Genomic DNA, 23,459 nt, shown 5'->3' with positions numbered 1-23,459 from the left:
TCTCTTGAAAGTGGTGTCACATGTAGATATGGTCGTAAAGAGAGCTTCTCGCACACTGACATTCATAGATCAGGGTTGGTGGAACAGCATGGTAGCGTAGTGGTTAGCAAAAGGCTATTACAGCACTTGTTTAATTCTCGCCACTGTCTGTAAGGTGCTCGTACACTCTCCCCGTGACTGTGTCCAATTCATCCCACATCCTAAAGACATACCAGTTAGTAGGTTAATTGGTCACATGGGTGTAATTTGGTGGCATGGGCTTGTTGCGTCAGAAGGGCCCGTTACTATGCTGTATCTCTATAATAATAACAAAAATATAATAATAATAATATGAACTAAATGATGCTACACAGATGCGATGATTCTTTTAAACATGCAGTAAATATTACTTAGTGAATGGTATGGCTTTGAGGAGTATGACCGAACTAAGGGATATGGGAGTATAGCATCACCGGTAGATAGGGTCATAAAGAAAACTTTTGGCACACTGGCCTTCAGGAAGCAGTGTACTGAGTACAGGAGTTGGGATGTTATGTTGAAGTTGTATAAGACACTGGCGAGGCCATATTTGGAATATTGTGTGCATTTCTGGTTACCTAGCTGCAGGAAAGATATCAATAAAATTTGAATGAGTACAGAAGAAATTTACAAGGATCTTGCTGGGTCTTGAGGACATAAGATACAGGGAAAGGTTGAATAAGTTCCCTACAGCGTAGGAAAATGAGACGAGATTTGATAGAGGTATACAAAATTGTGAGGTGTATAGATGCGTAAATGCAAGCAGGCTTTCTCCACTGAGGTTGAGTGAGACTAGAACTAGAGGTCATGGGCTATAATTAAAGGGAACCTGAGAGGGAACTTCTTCATTCTGGGGGTGGTGTGAGTGGAGAACAGCTGCCAGCAGAAGTGGAGGATGCAGGTTAGATTTTGACATTTAAGATGAGCTTGGATGCGAGGGGTATGGAGGGCACTCATCCAGGTATGTGTCAATGGGACCAAGCAGTATAATAGTTCAGCATGAACTAAATGGGCTGAAAGGCCTGTTCCTGTGTTGTAGTCCTCTATTTCTCTATGACTTGATCTGCAGATCTAAAACCAGGAAACAAGGAAATTATCTTTCACCTTCTTTGGTGGAACAGTCAGTGAATTGTATGAACTTGTTTTTTACATTAAACCCACTGTTCCCCCAGCCTTCCATTCTTTGAATTTGAGGAAGGACTGAAATAGACTTGTTGATCTTTTTCACATTTTTGCAAGTCATTTTCAATGCATCACTCGCACCAGCCTACCCAGCATTAAGGACATATGTTCAGAAAGGTGCTGGAAAAAGGCAGTAACATCACGAAGGATCCCACCCACCCTGCTCTTGGATGAGAAATGATATTCAACAATCTTGAATTTTGAAGGATGTTCCTAAACTCCTTAAAGGCACATGCCCTGAGGCTTAGCTCCTTTGATAATAAAGGTTTACTTTCACGTTTGAATTGCTGGGAAGTTATTTTACCAAAGAAGATGCACAGCTTTCTCTTCTGTAGTACAACACAATCCCTGTGTATATCTTCAGTTAGAAAAGGAGATGCTGAAAAAAATGTCAGTTTTAGTTTGGAAGAGAAATAAAGCACTACAGCATAGAAACATGCCCTTTGGTCCATCTAGTTCGTGCTGAACTATATGCCTGCACCTGGACCATAGCCATCCATCCCCCTCCCATCCATGTAGTTATCCAAACTTCTCTTAACGTTGAAATCAAACCCAAACCACCACTTCCACTCACAGCTCATTCTATTCTCTCACCACTCTCTGAGTGAAGGAGCTCCCCCATCAGTTTCCCCTTTCACCCTTAACCCATGACCTCTTATTCTAATCAGACCTATCCTCAGTGGAAAAAGCTTGCTTGCATTTACCCTAAGTATAATCCCTCATGATTTTAATTTCCCAAACATTGATTGGCATCTCCCTAGAGCAAAGGGTTTAGATGGGGTGGAGTTTGTTAGGTGTATTCAGGAAGGTTTCTTGACACAATATGTAGATAAGCCTACAAGAGGAGACACTGTGCTTGATCTGGTATTGGGAAATGAACCTGGTCAGGTGTCAGGTCTCTCAGTGGGAGAGCATTTTGGAGAAAGTGATCATAATTCTATCTCCTTTACCATAGCATTGGAGAGGGATAGGAACAGACTAGTTAGGAAAGCATTTAATTGGAGTAAGGGGAAACATGAAGCTGTCAGACAGGAACTTGGAAGCATAAAATGGGAACAAATGTTCTCAGGGAAATGTACGGCAGAAATGTAGTAAATGTTCAGAAGATATTTGAGTGGCGTTCTGAATAGGTATGAGACCCAATGAGACAGGGAAAGGATGGTAGGGTACAGGAACCGTGGTGTACAAAGGCTGTTGAAAATCTAGTTGAAGAAAAGAAAAGCTTACGGAAGGTTCAAAAAACTAGGTAATGTTAGAGATCTAGAAGATTGTAAGGCTAGCAGGAAGGAGCTTAAAATGAAATTAGGAGAGCCAGAAGGGGCCATGAGAAAGCATTGGCGAGCAGGATTAAGGAAAACCCCAAGGCATTCTACAAGTATGTGAAGAGCAAGAGGGTAAGACATAAGAGAGTAGGACCAATCAAGTGTGACAGTGGAAAAGTGTGTATGGAACTGGAGGAGATAGTAGAGGTACTTAATGAATCAAGTCGGATACTTCACTGAGACAGTACGAGGTATATCACAGGCTACTGTGGGAGGCGAGGGAGGAGATTGCTGAGCCTCTGGCAATGATCTTTCCATCATCAATGGGGACAGGAGAGGTTCCGGAGGACTGGAGGGTTGTAGATGTTGTTTCCTTATTCAAGAAAGGGAGTAGAGATAGCCCAGGAAATAATAGACCAGTGAGTCTTACTTCAGTGGTTGGTAAGTTGATGGTAAAGATCTTGAGAAGCAGGATTCATGAACATTTGGAGAGGCATAATATGATTAGGAATAGTCAGCATGGCTTTGTCAAAGGCAGGTCATGCCTTACGAGCCTGATTGAAGTTTTTGAGGATGTGACTTAACACTTTGATGAAGGTAGAGCAGTAGATGTAGTGTATGGATTTCAGCGAGGCATTTGATTAGGTATCCCATGCAAGGCTTCTTGAGAAAGTAAGGAGGCATGGGATCCATGGGATCATTGTTTTGTGGAACTGGCTTACCCACAGAAGGCAAAGAGTGGTTGTAGACAGGCCATATCCTGCATGGAGGTCGGTGACCAGGGGTGTGCCTCAGAGATCTGTTCTGGGACCCCTTCTCTTCGTGATTTTAGGAAATGACCTGGATGAGGAAGTGAAAGGATGGGTTAGTAAGTTTGCTGATGACACAAAGGTTGCTGGTGTTGTGGATAGTGTGGAAGGGCTGTCATAGCTTATAGTGGAACATCGATAGGATGCAAAACTGGGCTGAGAAGTGGCAGGTGGAGTTCAACCCAGGTAAGTGTAAGGTGGTTCATTTTGGTAGGTCAAATATGATGGCAGAATATAGTATTAATGGTTAGACTCTTGACAGTGTGGAGGAACAGAGGGATCGTGGCGTCCGAGTCCATAGGGCACTCAAAGCTGCTGCGCAGATTGACTGTGTGGTTAAGAAGGCATGTGGTGCATTGGCCTTCATCAATTGTGGGATTGAGTTTAAGAGCCGAGAGGTAATGTGGCAGCTATATAGGACCCTGGTCAGACCCCACTTGGAGTACTGTGCTCACTTCTGGTCACCTCACTACAGGAAGGATGTGGAAACTATAGAAAGGGTGCAGAGGAGATTCACAAGGATGTTGCCTGGATCGGGAAGCATGCCTTATGAGAATAGATTGAGTGAACTCTGCCTTTTTTACTTGGAGCGATGGAGGATGAGAGGTGACCTGATAGAGGTGTATAAAATGATGAGAGGTGTTAATCATGTGGATAGTCAGAGGCTTTTTCCCAGGGCTGAAATAGCAAACACGAGAAGGCACATTTTTAAGGTGCTTGGAAGTAGGTACAGTGGAGATGTCAGTGGTAAGTATTTTACGCAGAGAGTGGTGAGTGCGTGGAATGGGCTGCCGGTGACAGTGGTGGAATTGGAATTGATAGAGTCTTTTAAGAGACTCCCGGATATGTACATGGAGTTTAGAAAAATAGAGGCTATGGGTAACCCTAGGTAATTTCTAAAGTAAGTACATGTTTGGCACAGCATTGTGGGCCGAAGGGCCTGTATTGTGCTGTAGGTCTTCTATGTTTCTGTAATTTTGTATATTCTGCAGCAGCATGAAAGTAAGCCCATTTGTAATAACCACATTATTGCCGTGACTGAAATCAGCAGTTGTGATACAAATGATCATCTTGAAGTACCACAGCTGAACCTCAAACGGTCTTGGTCTAAATGGGTAGATACTTTGAGTGGAAAATGTTTATCTAGTAAGCAATCAAAATATCATATTTGTTGCCTGCTTTATAGATAGAACATAACAGCACAGCACAGGCCCTTTGGCTGACAATGTTATGCTGACTCTTTACTCTACATTAAGATCAATCTAACCTTTCCCTCCCACATAGCCCTCTATTTTTCTATCTTTCCTGTGTTTATTTAAGAGCTTTAATGTATCTGCTTCCACCACAACCCTGGTAGGGTGTTCCATGCACCTACCACTCTCTGTGTAGAAAACTTACCTCTGATATTCTCCCAATACTTTCCACCCAACACCTTAAAGTTATGGCTGTCCACTCGATCTATTCTTATCATTTAGTACATCTCTCGCTCACTCAATCTATCCTGATAAGACATGCTGTCTAATTTATGCCACATTATGTTTGGGAATTAAAACAGAGAAGGCAGCTTTGACCGAAAATGGAAATAACTCCTGGGTGGCAAGTAAGTAAACATGAAATGAAAAGAGGTATCTATTCTATGGGCCTATGTGTGTGGTAAAATGAAAATGACTTCAGGTGAAAAATTAGGATCTGAAGGAAATAATTACATGTCAGTTGACTTTTTATAGATTTAAAAAAGGCTGTCTAATTCCTAAGCAAAGGCATAATGTAGCTTTAGAAGAAATTAATTTTAGTGTTCCTTAGGCTTGAGGTTGGCTTCACTTGGGTTACTGGAAGTACATATTTTCTCCAAGCACATGTACAAATTTTACTTCTTAAATGTCTTGCCAATTTTTTTTTTGAAAAGCTGCCTTAATTTTTAAATGGTAAGCTTAGCAAATAACTATGAAGGGGAAAGCTTACATTTAAAATGTCCTCATTACAAATGTGGTTTAAGTGTCTGCTTATTGAATAGTGAACATTGGTAATAATAGTCTAAAATAAAAATAAGATACATAGCCATATAATTTATGCAGTGGATACTATTTTAAATTATTGCTCTCATTTTCCCCTCATTTTTTGTCTTTTCTTTAGCCTGTTTGCTTTACTTTCGAAGAAGCACAACAAAGTTTTAGAACAGGCTACACAGTCGTTAAGCAGTTCAATCAGCACAGAGGAGAATTCTCCAATACCTGATCATGTAAGTCTTTACAATTGAACTTCACAAAATAAGCTTGCCATGCATGGAATGATATTGACCTTACTTGGGCAAAAGAGAAGCAGCAAGTCTACATGCATTATTTTATATATAGAAATCTCATCAACTATCAAACATCAAAGGAAATTTATTTCCAAAGTATATATACTATTGTGGGCACCACAGTAGCGAAGCAGTTAGTGCGATGCTTTTACAGCTTGGAGTGTTGAAATTTGGAGTTTAATTCCAGTGCCCTCTGTATGAAAGTTTGTATGTTCTTCTAGTCCATGCATGGGTTTCCTCCGGGTGCTTCAGTTTCTTCCCTCAGTCCAAAGGCATACCAGATAGTAGGTTAATTGGTCATTGTAAATTGTCCTGTGATTAGGCTAGGGTGAAATAGGTGTGTTGCTGGGTGGCGTGACTCGGTGGGCCGGAGGGTCCTGTTCTGTGCTATATCTCTCAATGAATAATAAAAAAAGATAAATACTGTGTGTCACCATATACTACTTTGAGGCTTATTTTCTTACAGGCATTTATAGGATAATAGAGTCATAGAAAACTGTACCCAGAAACAGGCCCTTTGGCCCATCTAGTCCATGCCAAAGCATTAATCTGCCTAGCCGCATCAAATTGCACGTGGACCGTAGTCCTCCGCACTCCTACCCAAATTTCCCTTAAATGTTCAAATCAACCCCACGTCCACCATTTGCGCTGGCAGCTCGTTCCACACTCTCACGACCCTTTGAGTGAAGAAGTTCTCCCTCATGCTTCCCTTAAACATTTCACCTTTCATCCTTAATCTATGACCTTCAGTTGCACTCTCACCCAGCCTTACTGGTAAAAGCCTACATGTAATACCCCATCTATACCACTCTATCAGATCTCCACTTAACCTTTATTCCAGGGAATGCAATACGAACCTATTTAACCTTTCGTATAACTCAGGTCCTCAGGTCCCAGCAACATCCTTGTAAATTTTCTCTAAATTCTTTCAACCTTGTTTACATCTTTCAAAACTGAACATAATACTCCAAATTAGGCCTCACCAATGTCTTCCCAACATAACATCCCAACTCTTGTACTCAGTACATTGATTTATGAAGGCCAAGATGCTCCAAAAGCTTTCATTATGACCCCATCTACCTGTGATGCCACCTTCAAGAAAGTATGGATCTATTCCCAGATCCCTCTGTTCTATCAGCACTTCTCAATTACCACATTATCATCAAGATTGTGGATATAGATGACAAACAATAATAGTCCCAGCACCGATCCCTGCGGCACACCACTAATCACAGGCCTCCAGTAGGAGAGGCAACCAGCTGCTACCACTTTGGCTTCTCCTGTGAAAGGAATATCTAATACAATTAACTACCTCATCTTGGATGCCAAATGACTGAACCTTCTTGACCAATCTTCCATGTGGGACCTTGTTAAAGGCTTTGCTAATGTCTATGTAAACAACCTCCACTGCCCTGCCTCCAACAACCTTCCTGGTAACTTCCTCGAAGATTGGTTAGATATTACTTACCATGCACAAAGCCATGTTGACTATCCCCTATCAGTCCTGTCTCACCAAATACTTATATATCTGGTCCCTTAGAATGTCTTCCAAGGACTTTCCCTCAACTGATATCAGGCTCACCAGCCTATAATTTCCTGGCTTAATCTTAGAGCCTTTCTTAAACAATGGAACAACATTAGCTGCCCTCCAATCCTCCGCCACCTCACCTGTGGCTAGGGATGTCTTAAATATCTCTGCTAGGGCCCCTGCAATTTCTGCACTAGCCTCCCAAGGGTCTGAGGGAGCACACTGCCAGGCCCTGGGGATTTATCCACTCTCATTTTCCTCAAGGCAGCAAACACCTCCACCTGTGTAGTCTATATAGGGTCCATGACCACACTGCTGCAATGCCACATATCTATAGACTCTGTGTCCATCTCCTGAGTAAATACAGATGCAAAAGATCTCTCCCATCTCTTTCGGTGCCACACAGATATTACCACTCTGATTCTCCAGGGGACTAGTTTTGTCCTGTACTATCCTTTTGCTCTTAATATATATGGCGAAGCCCGTAGGATTCTCCTTCACCCTCTCTGCTAGAGCAACCTCATGCCTTTTAGCACTTGTGATTTCTTTCTTAAGTGTTTTCTTGCACTCCTTACTGTCAAATATCTTATTTGTTCCTATCTGCCTATGTACTATATACTATGTACCTCCTTCATTTTCTTAACCAGGGCCTCAATATACCTTGGAACACCAAGACCTCCTAAACTTGTTATCCTTGCCTTTTATTCTGACAGGAACATACAAAACGCTGTACTCTCAAAATTTCACTTTTGAAGGCCTCCCAATTACCAAGTACACCCTTCCAGAAAACAACCTGTCCAAATCCACACTTGCTAGATCCATTATCATATCATCAAAGTTGGCCTTTCTCTCATGTACAATCTTAACCTGAGGACCTATCATTTTTCATAATTGAAACTAATGGGATTATGATAACTAGATGCAACGTGTTCCCCTGCACAAATTTCTGTCACTTGCCCTGTCTCATTCCATGATAGGAGATCTAGTACTGTACTCTCTCTATTTGGGACTTATATGTACTAATTAAGAAAATTCTCTTCAACACATTAGACAGACTATTTCCCATCCAACCCTGTTACAGTATAGAAGTCCCTGCCAATATGTGGAAAGTTGAAATCACCTATTGTCGCAGCCTTATGTGCCTTGCAGTAGTCTGTGATCTCTCTACAAATTTGCTTCTTTAAATCCCACGGACTGTGGGGTGGTCTATAATATTATCCCAATAATGTGGTGATACCTTTCTTATCCCTCACTTCTACCCATGAAGTCTCATTAGATGAGCTCTCCAATCTGTCCTGACTAAGCACTGCTGTGACATTTTCCCTGACTAGTAACACCACTCCTTCTCCTTTAATCCCTCTTGCTCCGTCACGTCTAAAACAACGGAACTCCAGAACACTGAGCTACCAGTCATGCCCCTTCTGTAACCAAGCTTCACTAATGGCTACAATATCATAATTCCATGTGCTGGTCCATGCCCTAAGCTCACCCGCCTTTCTTACAATACTCCTTGCATTGAAGTATTTGCAGCTTAGATATTAGTCCCACAGGCTCACCCTTTTTATTCCTGACTTTGTATGTGGGCTTAGCAACATCTTTCTCCACAACTGCTCCACTAACTGTCGTGGTATTCTGGCTCCCGTCCCTCTGTAACTTTAATTTAAACCTTCCACCCAGGGCAGCACTAGCAAACCTTCCCAGAAGGATATTAGTGCCCCTCCAGTTCAGGTGCAAATGGTCCTTTCTGTACAAGTCCCAGCTTCCCTCGAGGAGAACTCAATGATCCAAAAATTTGAAGCCCTCCCTCCTACACCAACTCTGTAGCCATGTGTTAAATTGTATAATCTTCTTAGTTTTGGCCTCACTGGTACATGGCACAGGTAGCAATCCTGAGATTACAACCCTGGAGGTCCTGTCCTTTAACTTAGCCTAACTCCCAGAGCTCACTTTGCAGGACCTTGTCACCACCCACCCCCCACTCATGTCATTGGTACTGATATGGACCACAACCTCTGCTGCTCGATCCGAGACGTCTCTGACCCTGGCACCTAGGAGGCAACATACCACCTGGGAACCTCATTCTTGTCTTTGGAATCTTCTTTCTGGCCCCTTAAGCAACTAATCCCCTAACACCACAAAATGCCTCTTATCCGCTTTCCCTTTTGAGTCAAAGAGCCAGACTCTGTGCCAGTCACCTGACCTCTGTGGCTTTCTTCTGCTAGGTCATTTCCCCCAACAGTATCCAAAGTGGTACACACCTGTTGTTGTGGGGAACAGCCACAGGCATACTCTGCACTGGCTGCCTTACCTCTCCTGGCTGTCACCTTGGGTGTAACTACCTCCCTGCATGTCCTGTCTATCAACATCTCAGCCTCCTGAATGATCCAGAGTTCATCTAGTTCCAGTTTCAAGTCCTTAACATGGTCTTTTAGAAGGTGCAGCTAGATGCACTTCTTTCAGATATAGTCATCAGGGACTTATGAAGTCTCCCTGCCTTCTTACATCCTGCAAGAGGAGCATTCCACTATCCTGTCTGGCATTTTCACTTCTCTAAATGTGTAATACAAAAGAAAAAATAACAAATAAATCTACTTAGGGTCTATGCCTCTCCTCACCGAAGCCTCAGTGAGTCTAAGCCTCAGCTCCCCATTGGGCAGCTCTACTTAAATCTAACTTCTTGTTATTGGATCTTGCCAGATGCCTAATTATGTTCATTTCCAATGTCTTTTCGGGAACTGACACCCAAAATGTGCCAGTTGCCCCTGCTTGCTTCTTTTAAACTCTCTCTCTCTCTTTCTCTACGAAATCCAATGTCTCCTCGAGAACTGTGGCAAGCAAAATGCGCTGACTGATCTACTTTCTTCTTTTAAACTCTCTTTCCGTCTATGCTGTCCAATGACAATAGTAATGAGAAGAGGGCAAGGTTGGAATTCTTTATGATGGATGGTGACTTCTTGAAGATGTTTTCAATGGTGCGGAGGCTAGTGTCCATGATGGAGCTGGATGAGTCTATGAGTCTGTAAGCCTCTGCAGCTTTTTCTGATCCTGTGCATTGGCATCTCCATTCTAGATGGTGATATAACTAGTCAAAAGTTTGCCAGAGTCCTTGGTGACGTACCAAATCTCCTCAAACTCCGAATGAAATATAGCTGCTGTCATGCCTTCTTTGTAATTGCATCAATATGTTGGGCCCAAGATAAATCCTCAGAGGTATTGACACCCAGGAACTTGAAGCTACTCATTCTTTCCACTGCTAACCCCTCGATGAGGACTGATGTGTATTCTCCTGACTTCCCCTTCCTGAAGTCCACAATCAATTCCTTCCTCTTAGTAACATTGAAAGTAAGGCTATTGTGACACCGCTCAAACAGACAATCAATCTCACTCCTATGTGTCTCCTCATCATCAACTGAGATTCTACCAATAGCAGTTGTCATCGACAAACTTACAGATGACATTTGAGCTGTGCCTAACCACACAGCTACTAATGTAGGGAGAGCAGAGCAGTGGACTATGCACACGTCCTTGAGGTGTGCTTGTGTTGATTGTCAGCAAGGGAGGGATGTTATTTCAAATCTACATCTACATTGACCAGTCTCCCAACGAGAAAGCCAAGGACCCAGTTGCAGAAGGATGTGCAGAGTCCCAGGCTTGTTGATTCACGGTGAGGGGATGATGGTGTTGGACGTTGAACTGTAATCAATAAACAGAAGCCTGATATAGGTGTTGCTGTTGCCCAGGTGGTCCAAGGCCAAGTGGAGAGTCAGTGAGAATGCATCTGTTACTTCCCACCTAGTGGCCCATACTTGAATGATTCTAATTCTCAGCTACATTCAGCAATATTTGGTTTCATTTCTGGAGGACTCGTGAACAGAATTCATCTAGCAGATTAAACTGCATGGAATTCATGGTGAATTGGCCTTTTGGATTCAGAACTGGCTTTCCCAATGAAGACAGAGGGTAGTGCTTGGAGGGACTTATCCTTGTTGGAGGTCTGCGATTAGTAGTGTTCTGTAGGGATCTATATTGGTCCTCTTCTGTTTGTGATGTATATAAATCACCTGGATGAAAATGCAGATGGGTGGGTGAGTAAGTTTACAGATGATACAAAAATCGGTGGTGTTGTGGATAGCATAGAAGACCAGCAAAGCATACAGTGGGATATAGATCAGTTGCAGTTATGGGCAGAGAAATGGCAGATGAGGTTTAATCTGGACAAAGGTGAAGTGTTTCATCTTGGTATGTCAACTGTTAAGAGCAAGATCCCTTATTGTGTTGATGAGCAGAGGGATCTTGCAGTCCAAGTTCATAGTTTCCTGAAAGTGGCTACACAGGTTAATAGGGTGGGTTTTTTTTAATATAATTTTTATTGTGTTTTCGAAATGATTACATAGAATGATAATATCTACCCTTCCCCCTCCCCTTAACCCTTCCCCCTGATATATATCCCTACCTGGAAAAAAAGGAAAAAAAAAGAAAAAGAAAGAAGAACTGCCTGGATATTGGAAGGTTTCCACATGCTCCATGGGATTCAAAATAAATTTAATATGTTTATTTATTACTTTCTCCAAGGGACCAACATCTTTATCATCAGAGCAACTAAATATGCCATCCTAGTTAATAGGGTGGTTGAGAAAGCATATTTCATGTTTATCTTTATTAGTTGAGGCATTGAGTTCTAAAATCAGGAGGTTATGTTGTGGATTTATAAAACTTTAGTTAGGCCACACCTGGAGTATTGCATACTGTTCTGTTCGCCCCATTATAGGAAGGATGCTGCGTGGATTAGGGGGACTGTGCTATAACAAGAGGTTGGATAAACTTGGGTTGTTTTCTCTGGAGCGGTGGAGGCTGAGGAGGAGATCTGATAGAGGTTTATTAGATTGTGTGAGACACAGACAGAGTAGACAGACGGTATCTTTTTTCCCAGGGTTGAGTGCTGGGTGCCTGGAAGACACTGCCTGAGGTGGTGGTAGAGGCAGATATATTAGAGAATTTTAAGAGGCTGCATGAAGATAGAGATATGAATGTGAGAAAAATGGAAAGATAAGAACATCATGTAGACAGAAGAGATTAATTTAGTTGGCTGTTCATGCCTAATATCATGATTGTCTGTAATATTGCACTCCCAGATGAGCTCAACGCCTTTTATGCACATGAAAGATTCTGCAGATGCTGGAAATCTAGAGCAACACACACAAAATGCTGAAGGAACTCAGCAAGTCAGGCAGCATCTATAGAAATGAATAAACAGTTGATGTTTCGGACCAAGACTCTCCTTCAGGACTGGAAAGAAAGGGGGAAGAAACCAGACTAAAAAGGTGGGGGGAGGGGAAGGACAAGTGAGAAGGTGATAGGTGAGGCCAAGTGGGTGAGAGAGGTAAAGGGCTGGAGAAGAAGGAATCTAATCGGAAAGAAGAGTGGACCATGGGAGAAAGGAAAGAAAGAAGGGTACCAAGGGGAGGTGATAGGCAGGTAAGGAGAAGAGGTAAGTGGCCAGAGTGGGAAATAGAAGAAGAGGGAAGGGGGGTGAAAAACATTACTAGAAGGGAAAATCAGTGTTCGTGCCTTCAGGTTGGTTGCTAATTAGATGAAGTATGAGATGTTGCTCCTCCATTCTGAGAGTGGCCTCATCATGCCAAAAGAGGAGGCCATAGACCAACATGTTGGAACAGGAATGGGGATAGGAGTTAAGAAGATTGGCCACCAGGAAATACCACTTTTGGTGGATGGAGCAGAGGTACGTGACAAAGTGATTCCCAGTTTACGTTTTGTACTTCTGCTTTTATGCGTGCTTCGAGAGGGAGAATAAAACCACACCTGTGTGAATCCCTGCAGTATCTGGTGACCCTGTAATCCTTGTCTCAGAGGTTGACAACAGAATATCTTTCATGAGGGTGAACCCTTGCAATGCGTCAGGCCCTCTTGGTGTACCTGGTAGGGCTCTGAAAGCCTGTGCCAACTGACTGGCAGGAGTGTTCAATGACATCTTCAATCTCTCCTTCCTTCAGTTGGAGGTTCCCACCTGCTTTAAAAAGTTGACAATCATACCAATGCCTAAGAAGAGTGGAGTGAGCTGCCTCAATGACTGTTGCCCAGTTGCACTCATATCTGGTGTGATGAAATGCTTTCAGAGGTTGGTCATGGCTAGAATCAACTCTTGCCTTAGCAAGGATCTGGACTGGTTGCAATTTGGCTATCGCCACAATAGGTCTACAGTGGATGCAATCTCACTGGCTCTCCACTTGTCCTGGGATCATCCGAACACGGATTGATTCAGGATATTCAGCATGTGTTTGTGTGTGGTAGGTTGTGTTTAACCAATCTTATAGATTTTTTGAGGATCTTATAGATTTTTTCAGGAAAATTGATGAAGGCAAGGCAGTAGATGTGGTCTGCATTGACTTCAGCAAGGCATTTGACAAGGCTCCGCATGGTTTTGCACCAGGATCATAGCCTTCCATACTCCTCCCATCCATGTACTTATCCAAATTCCTCTTAAATGTTGAAATCGACCCCGCATTCTCCACTTCCACTGGTAGCTCATTCCACACTCTCCTCACCATCTGAGGGAAGTTTTCCCTCATGTTCCCCTTAAAATACCTTTCACTTTTAACCCATGACCACTAGTTCTAGTCTCACTCAACCTCAGTGGAAAAACCTGCTTGCATTTACCCTGTCTATACCCCTCAAAATTTTATATACCTCTATGAAATCTCCACTCATTCTCCTACATTCCAGGAAATAAATTCATAACCCATTCAACTTTTCCCTATGTCTCAGGTTCCCAAATCCTGATAATATCCTTGTACCTTTTTCAATCTTATTGATATCTTTCCTGTATGTAGGTGACCAAAACTGCACACAATACTCCAAATTAGCCTCACCTACATCTTAAACAACTTCCTTTCATGCCTTGTGTAATATCCAGACACTGCCAGTAAACATTTTCCAACTGCTGCCAGTAGGCTTTCTGCTTATCTGTATGGGATGGCAGTGGAGTCTTACTTCATAATTTTGTAACTTAATGCCTACCCAAGAAAAAAATGGTAATCTGCTTTGCTTAGTGTTCATGTACTGATAGTGTGTTCATCTGCTGCAGAGAGAATCACAACCATAGAGCCCTCTCACCCCTACTCCTCTCCCACCCTCATCATCTCCCTGTGGTACTCTTCTTCCTTCCCTTTGCTCCAGTCCCCTCCTGTCACATCCCTTCTTCTTCAGCCCTTTACTGTTCCACCTATATCCTCCTTGCTTCTCTCACCATCCCCCTCTCCTAATCCCCCTCTCACTCTGTTTCACCAGTCACCTCGTGCTCATCCTGCCTTCTTATGCTTGCTTCTGTCCCCTTCCTTTCCAATCTTGATGAAGGTCTCGACGCACATTGACTGTTTATTCCCCTGCAGAGATACTGACTGACCTGCTGAATTCCACCAACATCTTACTTATTTTATTTAGAAATACATATGGAACAGGCCCATCCAGCCCTCTGAGCTGCACTACCCAGTAACCCATTGACTTAACCCCAGCCTAATCTCGGGACAATTTACAATGACCAATTAACCTACTAATTGGTCCGTCTTTGGAGTGTGGGGGGGAAACTGGAGCACTCAGGGGAATCCATGTGCACATGGGAAGGGACGTACAAATTTGCTTAGAGAGGATTCCAAAATTGAACACTGAACTCCTGCAGCCTGAACCTCAATAGTGTCGTGCTGACTGCTACGCTACCTTAGCTCCCAGTTCGTTGGTGCTCATAGAATTCATGTGTTTGTTCCCAGATTTGAGCTACCAATAAGTAGGAATTCGGTCATTGCATTTGGAAGTCCTGAGTAATTGTGATTATTCCTTACCCTAGAATTACTAGGCTAATTCACATGTCAATTCCTGCTCTCACTCAAAGAAAGAGAATATTTTGAGGTTTACATAATTACTAACATGCACATTTATCCACTCAGCCAGGAATGAGATAAATGTTCAATGTGCGTCTCGACCAGTCTCCAGTTTTTCGTTAAGAGGATAGCCTCATTTCTCATAATTCAAATAATGGGGAGAATAATAACTGTTTATTTCTATAGGTGAAGGGCAAATATGTTCGTGCTTTGTTCAGAAAATTATTGTTTTTGGTTATTATGCCTTTTGGTTAGATAGATAGATATACTTTATTGATCCCGAGGGAAATTGGGTTTCATTACAGCCGCACCAACCAAGAATAGAGCATAAATATAGCAATACAAAAACCACAAACAATCAAACAACAAAATGCAAAATATGCCAGATGGAAAAAAGCCCAGGACCAGTCTATTGGCTCAGGGTGTCTGACCCTCCACGGGAGGAGCTGCAAGTTCGATGACCACATTCAGGAACGACCTCCCGTGCCGCCCAGTGTTGTATCTCGGTGGAATGTGGCCGAAGTCCAACAGTAAAAAGTTTATATCCAGTCTACAAACATGTTCTTCAATTGTAATATGACCTGGATTGCACCATCTGTTGTAACCAGAACAGTAAGCATCCAACTCTTTTACGCTTACCGCTCTCAGTGCACTTCCAGTCAGCCCGAACGGTCTGGATCCCATCCATGGAAAAGTTTTGATCGGATATGTCCTTGTGCAGCCCCGTTACAGTCACTAATTGGTATAAAATGAAGGAAGACTTTGTATGCTACGTAAGAGTGATTTTGTTCCATCACTTAAAATCCCGGGACTGAAAGGGTTAACGTATGAGGAGCATTTAATGGCCTTGAGCCTGTGCTTAATCTATTGAATATTGAAAGTTCTGGATAGAGTGGATGTTTCATATAATAGGTGAATATACAGTATATGTCACCATCGATGCAAAAATGAGATTCATTTTCTTGCAGTCATGCTCAATAAATCCATAATAGAATAATAACCATAATATAATCAATGAAAGCCAGCACGAAAATGGATGTTCAAACAGTGTGCAAAAGACAACAAACTGCAAATACAAAAAGAAAAAAATGTAAGTATTGGGAACTGAGACAAAGAATCCTTGAAGTGAGTCCAGAAGTTGTGGGAACATTTCAGTGATGGGGCAAAGGAAGTTGAGTGAAGCTATCCCCTCTGGATAACTTCAGAGCCGAGTAATAACTGTTCCTGAAGCTGGTGGTGTGGGTCCTGAGGCTCCTGTACCTCCTTCCTGATGGCATGGCCTGGGTGCTGGGGGTCCTTATGCTGCATTATAATATTAAAAAAGATTAAATTAAAATAAGAAATATGTTTTAAAAATTAAATAAAATAAGTAGTGCAAAAAGAGAGCAAAAAAGGGACAAAATAATGATGTCGTATTCATAGGTTCATTGTCCATTCAGAAATCTGATGGCGGAGGGGAAGAAGCTGTTCCTAAAATGTTGAATGTACCTCCTCCCTGATGGTAGCAATGAAGAAAGAGGAATGCTCTGTTGGTACCAGAACATATGGTGATACTTGTGGGATGCCATCAACATATCCATGGGTGTATTGATCATTGACGCAAACCACACATTTCACTGTATGTTTCAATGTCCACTTAAATCTGAGTCTTGAATCTTGAGGTGATAAATAAACTTTGCTCTTTTACCAGCTGAGGCAATATTAAAGGAATTAAAGGAAATCACTTTTCACCAGAGAAAGAAAGGTGATTGTGCATCCAGTTCTCTTCACATTGTCCTGATATGAGCTCGATTTAATTTACCTATTACCAATACATAAAGCAGATTGGTCTTTCATCTGACTCAAATGGAGTGTTAAATTTCCATACACCAGTTAGGGTCTGCTGAGATCTTTTACTGAGAGAATTTACCCGGAATTTTTGATTCTCTCCTCTGTTGAATATATTATAGTGCTGGGGTTTAGAATAGTACCACACAGTGTAGGCCCTTTGGCCCACGATGTTGTGCTGAGCTTTTAACGATGTTGAGATCCCTCCCACATAACCCACCATTTTTCTTTCAGCTTTGTGCCAATCTAAGAGTCTCTTAAAAGCCCCTAATGTTCCTACCTCTACCACCATCTCCAACAGTACGTTTAATGTACCCACTACTCTCTGTGTAAAAATGCTACCTCATACTTAGCCCCCTACTTTCCTCCAATCACCCTAAAATTATGTCCATTGTATTAGCCATTTCCTCCTGTGAAAAAGAATCTGGCTGTCCACTTGATCTATGCGTCTTATTATTTTATATACCTCTCAACCTCCTTTGCTCCAAAGAGAAAATCCCTAGCTCGCTCAATACTCAACCTATCTTCATAAGACGTGTTCTCTAATCCAGGCAGCATCCTGGTAAATTTCCTTTGTACCCACTCTAAAGCTTTCACGTCCTTCCTATAATGAGGCAACCAGAACTGCTAAAATCCCTTGAATCCAAAATATCCTCCAATATCTTCCCCAAATGTAAACACAATAGGTTGTACAGGTGCTGAAAATCTTGATCAACATACAGAAAATATTGGAGGAGCTCAGCAAGTCATTCTGGGTAGCCTCCAACCTAATGGCATAAACGTCAACTTTTATACCTTACAGTAATATCTCTACCCTCCCCATTCTCACCTTTTCTGTTCCCCGTTCTGATTACTCTCTTACCCATTCCCTTCATCTCACCTGCCCATCAGCTCTTTCTGGAAACCAGAGCATCTGGAGGAAAGAGGTGGTCACAGGGAAAAAGTACAAATCCAGTGGTGGGAATTATTGTACCCCTATCAGTGATAGGTGACTCTGTAACAGCATTACGCTAATCACCATGCTATCTGAGAAAATACTGAACAAGTTGGCTAAGTGGCAAATGGCACCAAAATAGTAAAATTTTAAAATAGTGTTGTAAATTCTAAATGATCATTGATAGTTGAGAGCACCAAGCCACTTGCAACTCTTAATGCTTCTAAAGTGACACTGCAAACTACCCTGAGCACCTTGTAAGCAATCACTATGAAGTCTAAGTTCAAAATAAATTTATTATTAAGTATATATATGTCACCATATGCAGTGAGGTTGATTTTTTTTGTGAGCATTCACAGTAATTCCAAGAAACACAGAAGAATCAGTGAAAGACCACACCCAACAGTAGGGACAAGCAATGTGCAAAAGTCAACAGACTGTGTAATCACAAAAATAAAGATTAAAAAAGAAATAACAATAACAAATAAATAAACAAACAAACAAACAAGCAAGCAATAAGTATCCAGAACATAAATCCTTGAAATTTAGTTCATAGGTTATGGGAACTATTCAGTGTTGGGGTGAGTGAAGTTGAACAAAGTAATCCCCTCTGGTTCAAGAGCCTGATGGTTGAGAGGTAATAACTGTTCCTGAAGCTATGAAAATTGTAAAATTAGTCAGGTCCATCTTGGGTACTAGTCTCAGTAGTATCCAACACATCTTCAAGGAGCAGTGCTCAGAAAGGCTATGTCCATTATTAAGGACCCCCATCACCCGGGGCATGCTCTCTTCTCATTGTTACCATCAGGAAGGAGGTACAGAAGCCTGAAGGCACACACTCAATGATTCAGGAACAGATTCTTCCCCTCTGCCATCCGATTCCTAAATGGACAATGAACCCGTGAACACTACTTCACTTTTTTTATTATATTATTTCTGCTTTCACACTATTTTTAATTTAACATTTTAATATACATTTTTATTTACTGTAATTAATTTACTTATTTATGTTTTTTCTGTTTAATCACGTATTGTACAGCTATATTATCAAGTATTCAGCTTGAACGGGAGAGTGAGGAGATAATGGATCAGAGTTACAGGGAAGTAGTCACCCCTGAGTTGGAGGAGGTGAGTAGCTGGGTGACTGTCAGGAGAAACGGAAATGTGAAGAGGCAGTTAGAGCAGAGCACACCTGTGGCCATCCCCCCAATAACAAGTACACAGTTTTGGATACTGTTGTGGGGTTGACCTCCCGAGGGAATACTGCGGAGACTGGGTTACCTGCACTGAGCATGGGCACGTGGTGTAGAAGGAACAGAGGGAGAAGAGGGGAGCGGTAGTATTAGGGGACTCAGTAGGCAGAGGAGCAGACAGGAGGTTCTGTGGATTGAATGGGAGACCCAGATGATAAGTTGCCTCCCAAGTGCCACGGTCAGGGACATCTCGGATCGCACCCACATCATTTTGGAAGAAGAGGGAGAGCAGCCAGATGTCTTAGTACATATTGGTGCCAATGACATCGGAAAGAAAAGCAAAGAGGTCCTGAAAGGGAATTTAGAGAGCCAGGCAGAAAGCTGAGAAGCAGGACCTCCAGGGTTGTAATTTCTGCGTTACTACCTGTGCCATGCACCAATAAGGGTAGAATGGGATGATTTGATAAATTAATGCGTGGCTGAGAAGCTGGTGCAAGGGGTAAGGCTTCAGGTTCTTGGATCATTGGGATCTCTTCTGGCAGAGGTATGACCTGTACAAAGATGACAGGTTGCTCTTGAACCCGAGGGGGAACAGTATTCTCGCAGGCATCTTTGTTAGAGCTGTTGGGGAGGATTTGAACTAATCTGGCGGGGGTGGGAACTGGAGTGAAGGGACTCAGGATAGGACGGATGGTTAAAAAAAAAAGCAAAGATAGTTTGCAGTCAGGCTATCAGAAAGTGCAGGCAGATGATAAGACAAAATTGCAGCCAGCAGGATGAGTACCAGTGCATTAGGGATGCAGAATCAAAAAGGATAACAAATCAGCACTCAAAGTATTATATCTCAATGCATGGGGTATAAGAAATAAGGTTGCACTTTTACAGATTGTCAGGTATGATGTTATGGCCATCACTGAATCGTGGCTAAAGGATGGTTGTAGTTGGGAGCTGAATGTCCAAGGTTACACATTGTATCGGAGGGATAGGAAGGTAAGCAGAGGGTGTGGTGTGGCTCTGCTGATAAAGAACGGTATCTAATCAGAATGATGTGACATAGGATTGGAAGATGTTGAATCATTGTGGGTTGAGTTAAGAAACTGCAAGAGTAAAAGGACTCCGATGGCAGTTATATACAGGCTTTCCAACAGTAGCTGGGATGTGGACTACAGATTGCAACGGAAATCGAAAAGGCATGTCAAAAGGGCAATGTTATGATAGACATGGGAGATTTTAACATGCAGGTCGATTGCGAAAATCAGGTTGGTAATAGATCTCAAGAGAATGAGTTTGTTGAATGCTGAAGAGACAGCTTTTTAGAGCAGTTTGTCATTGAGCCTATTAGGGGATCAGCTATACTGGGTTGGATGTTATGTAATGAACTGGGGATGATTAGGGAGCTTAAGGTAAAAGAACCCATAAGGAGCCAGTGATCACAATATAATTGAGTTCAACTTGAAATTTGATAGGGAGAAAGTAAAGTATTTCAGTGGAGTAAAGGAAATTATGAGAGAGGGGTTAGACAAAGTAAATTGGAAGGAGATGCTGACAGGGATGACAGCAGGGCAGCAGTGACCTGAGTTTCTGGGACAAATGAGGAAGGTGCAGGGTAAGTGTATTCCCAAATCAAAGAAATGACAAAATAGTGCAACCATTGCTTCAAAGGAAGTCAAAGCTAATGTAAAAGCAAAAGAGAGGGCATACAACAAAGCAAAAATGAGCGGGAAGATAGAGGATTGGGAAACTTTTGAAAACCTACAGAGAAGAACCAGAAGAATCATTAAAAGATGAAATATGAAAGCAAGCTAACAATATCAAGATGGATAGTAAAAGCTTTTTCAAGTATAAAAAGTAAAAGAGAGAGGAAAGTGAATTGAATTGAATTGACTTCATTACTTACATCCTTCAAAGTGGATATAGGACCACTAGAAAATGCGGCCGGAGAAATAATAATGGGAGGCAAGAAGATGGCAGATGAACTAAATGAGTATTTTGCATCAGTCTTCACTGTGGAAGACACTAGCAGTTTGCCAGATGTTGAGGAAAAAGAAGTGAGAGCAGTTACTATTACCAGGGAGAAGATGCTCAAAAAGCTGAAAGACATAAAGGTATATAAGTCACGCGGACAAGATGAACTGTACCCCAGGGTTCTGAAGAAGGTAAGCGGTATAGATTGTGGAGGCATTCGTAATGATCTTTCAAAAATCATTGGACTCTGGCATGGTGCTAGAGGACTGGAAAATTGCAAGTGTCATTCCAGTCTTTAAGAAAGGAGGAAGGCAGCAGAGAGGAAATTATAGACCAGTTAGCCTGACCTCAGTGATTGGGAAAGTGTTGGAGACAATTGTTAAGGATGAGGTTATGGAGTACTTGGTAACACAGGACAAAATAGGACAAAGTCAGCATGGTTTCCTTAAGAGAAAATCCTTGCCTGATGAACCTGTTGGAATTCTTTGAGGAGACTACACATAGGATAGATAAAGGGGATGCAGTGAATGTTGTATATTTCTGCTTTTAGAGGCCTTTGACAAGGTGCCACACATGAGGCTGCTTACCAAGGGTCCATGATATTGCAGGAAAGTTACTGGCATGGTTAGAGCATTGGCTGATTGGTAGGAGACAACAAGTGGGAACAAAAGGATCCATTCCTGGTTGGCTGCCAGTGATCAGTGGTGTTTTGCAGGGGTCGGTGTTGTTCCATATCCACTTCTTTTTATACTGTAAATAAATGATTTAGATGATGGAATAGGTGGCTTTGTTGCCAGATTTGCAAATTATATGAAGATTAATGGAGGGGTAGGTAGTGTTGAGAAAACAGGTAGGCTGCAGAAGGACAGGCAGATTAGGAAAATGGGCAAGAAAGTGACAAATTAAATACAATGTTGGAAAATGTATGGTCGTGCACTTTGGTAGTAGAAATAAATGTGCAGACTATTTTCTAAATGGGGAGAATATCCAATAATCTGAGATGCAAATGGTCTTGTGAGTTTCTGTGGAGAATACTCTAAATGTTAACTTGCAGGTAGAGTCAGTGGTGAGGAAGGCAAATGCAATGTTAGCATTCATTTCAAGAGATCTAGGATACAAGAGCAGGAACGTGATGCTGAGGCTTTATAACCATTGTTATGGCCTCATCTTGAGTATTGTGAACAGTTTTGGGCTCTTCATCTAAGAAAAGATATGCTGGCATTGGAAAGGGTTCAGAGGAGGTTCATGAGGATGATACCGAGAATGAAAGGGTTATCATGTGAGGAGCGTTTGATGGTTCTTGGTCTGTACTCGCTGGAATTTAGAAGGATGAGGGTGGATCTCATTGAAACCTTTCAAATGTTGAAAGGCCTAGACAGGGTAGATGTGGAATGGATGTTTCCCATGGTGGGAGAATCTAGGACAAGAGGGCACAGCCTCAGGATAGAGGGGAGTCCATTTGAAATAGAGATGCAAAGAAATTTCTTTAGCCAGAGGGTGGTGAATTTGTGGAATTTGTTACCACAGGCAGCTGTGGAGGCCAGGTTATTGGGTGTATTTAAGGCAGAGATTGATAGGTTCTTGATTGGAAATGGGATCAAAGATTGCAGGGAGAAGACCAGGGAGTGGGGCTGAGGAGCAGAAAAAAGGATCAGCCATGATTGAATGGCAGAGCGAACTTAATGGGTCAAATGGCCTAATTCTGCACCTATGTCATATGGTCATGGTGTTATTGTACTGCTGCCACTAAGTTAACAAATTTCATGACATGTGCCAGTGATATTAAACCTGATTCTGATTCTGATGGTGTGAGTCCTGAGGTTCCTGTACCTTCTTCTTGATGGTAGCAGTGAGAAGAGAGCATGGCCTGGATTGTGGGGGTCCTAATGATGGATGCTGCTTTCCTGTGACGGTGCTCTGCATAATTGTATTCAATGGTGGGGAAGGCTTTACCCATGATGGGCTGGGCCATATCCACTACTTTTTGTAGGATTTTCCATTCACGGCATTGGTATTTACATACCAGGCTTTGATGTAACCAATTTACTCTCTACCGCACATCTATAGAATTTTGTTAAAGTTTTAGATGACATGCTGTATCTTCTCAAAGTTCCAAGTAAATAGAGACACTGTTATGCTTTTTTTGTAATGGCAATATGTGCTGGATCCAGGACAAATCCTCTGAAATGATAACATTGAGGAATTTAAAGTTGCTAACCCTCACCACATTTGATCCTCTAATGAGGACTGGCTCATGTACCTCTGGTTTCCTCCTCCTCATGTCAATAATCAGCTCTTTGGCCTTGTTGTCATTGAGTGCATGAGCCCTTTATCTCTTCTACCTACCGCTTCCAGGCTTCTTACTTCAGCCTCCCTTCCTACCCACCCAATTTCCCCCTCACCTGGTCTCACCTATCACTTCCAGCTTGTACTCCTTCTCCTCCTCCCACATTCTGGCTTCTGCCTCCTTACTTTCCAGTCCTAATGAAGGGTTTCAACCCAAAACATCAACTGTTTATTCCTCTCCATAGATGCTGCCTGACCTGCTGA

General features: G+C 42.2%; 1 protein-coding gene across 4 annotated transcripts in view; it reads left to right on the top strand.

Annotated features, from left to right (window-relative positions):
• The window catches only part of dym (dymeclin), a 412,200-nt gene that overhangs the window by 263,562 nt on the left and 125,179 nt on the right, over positions 1-23,459 (top strand). For all 4 annotated transcript variants that reach the window (XM_072252184.1, XM_072252183.1, XM_072252186.1 and 1 more), the window contains one exon: positions 5,405-5,510. In XM_072252184.1, coding sequence (XP_072108285.1) covers positions 5,405-5,510 — 106 coding nt within the window. The remainder of the gene's footprint in view (positions 1-5,404; positions 5,511-23,459) is intronic.

The sequence above is a fragment of the Mobula birostris genome, chromosome 3 (genome assembly GCF_030028105.1).
Source record: "Mobula birostris isolate sMobBir1 chromosome 3, sMobBir1.hap1, whole genome shotgun sequence".
In the NCBI taxonomy this organism is placed as follows: domain Eukaryota; kingdom Metazoa; phylum Chordata; class Chondrichthyes; order Myliobatiformes; family Myliobatidae; genus Mobula; species Mobula birostris.
Note: the sequence above shows the minus strand (reverse complement) of the source record. Positions and strands in the feature narration are given on the sequence as shown.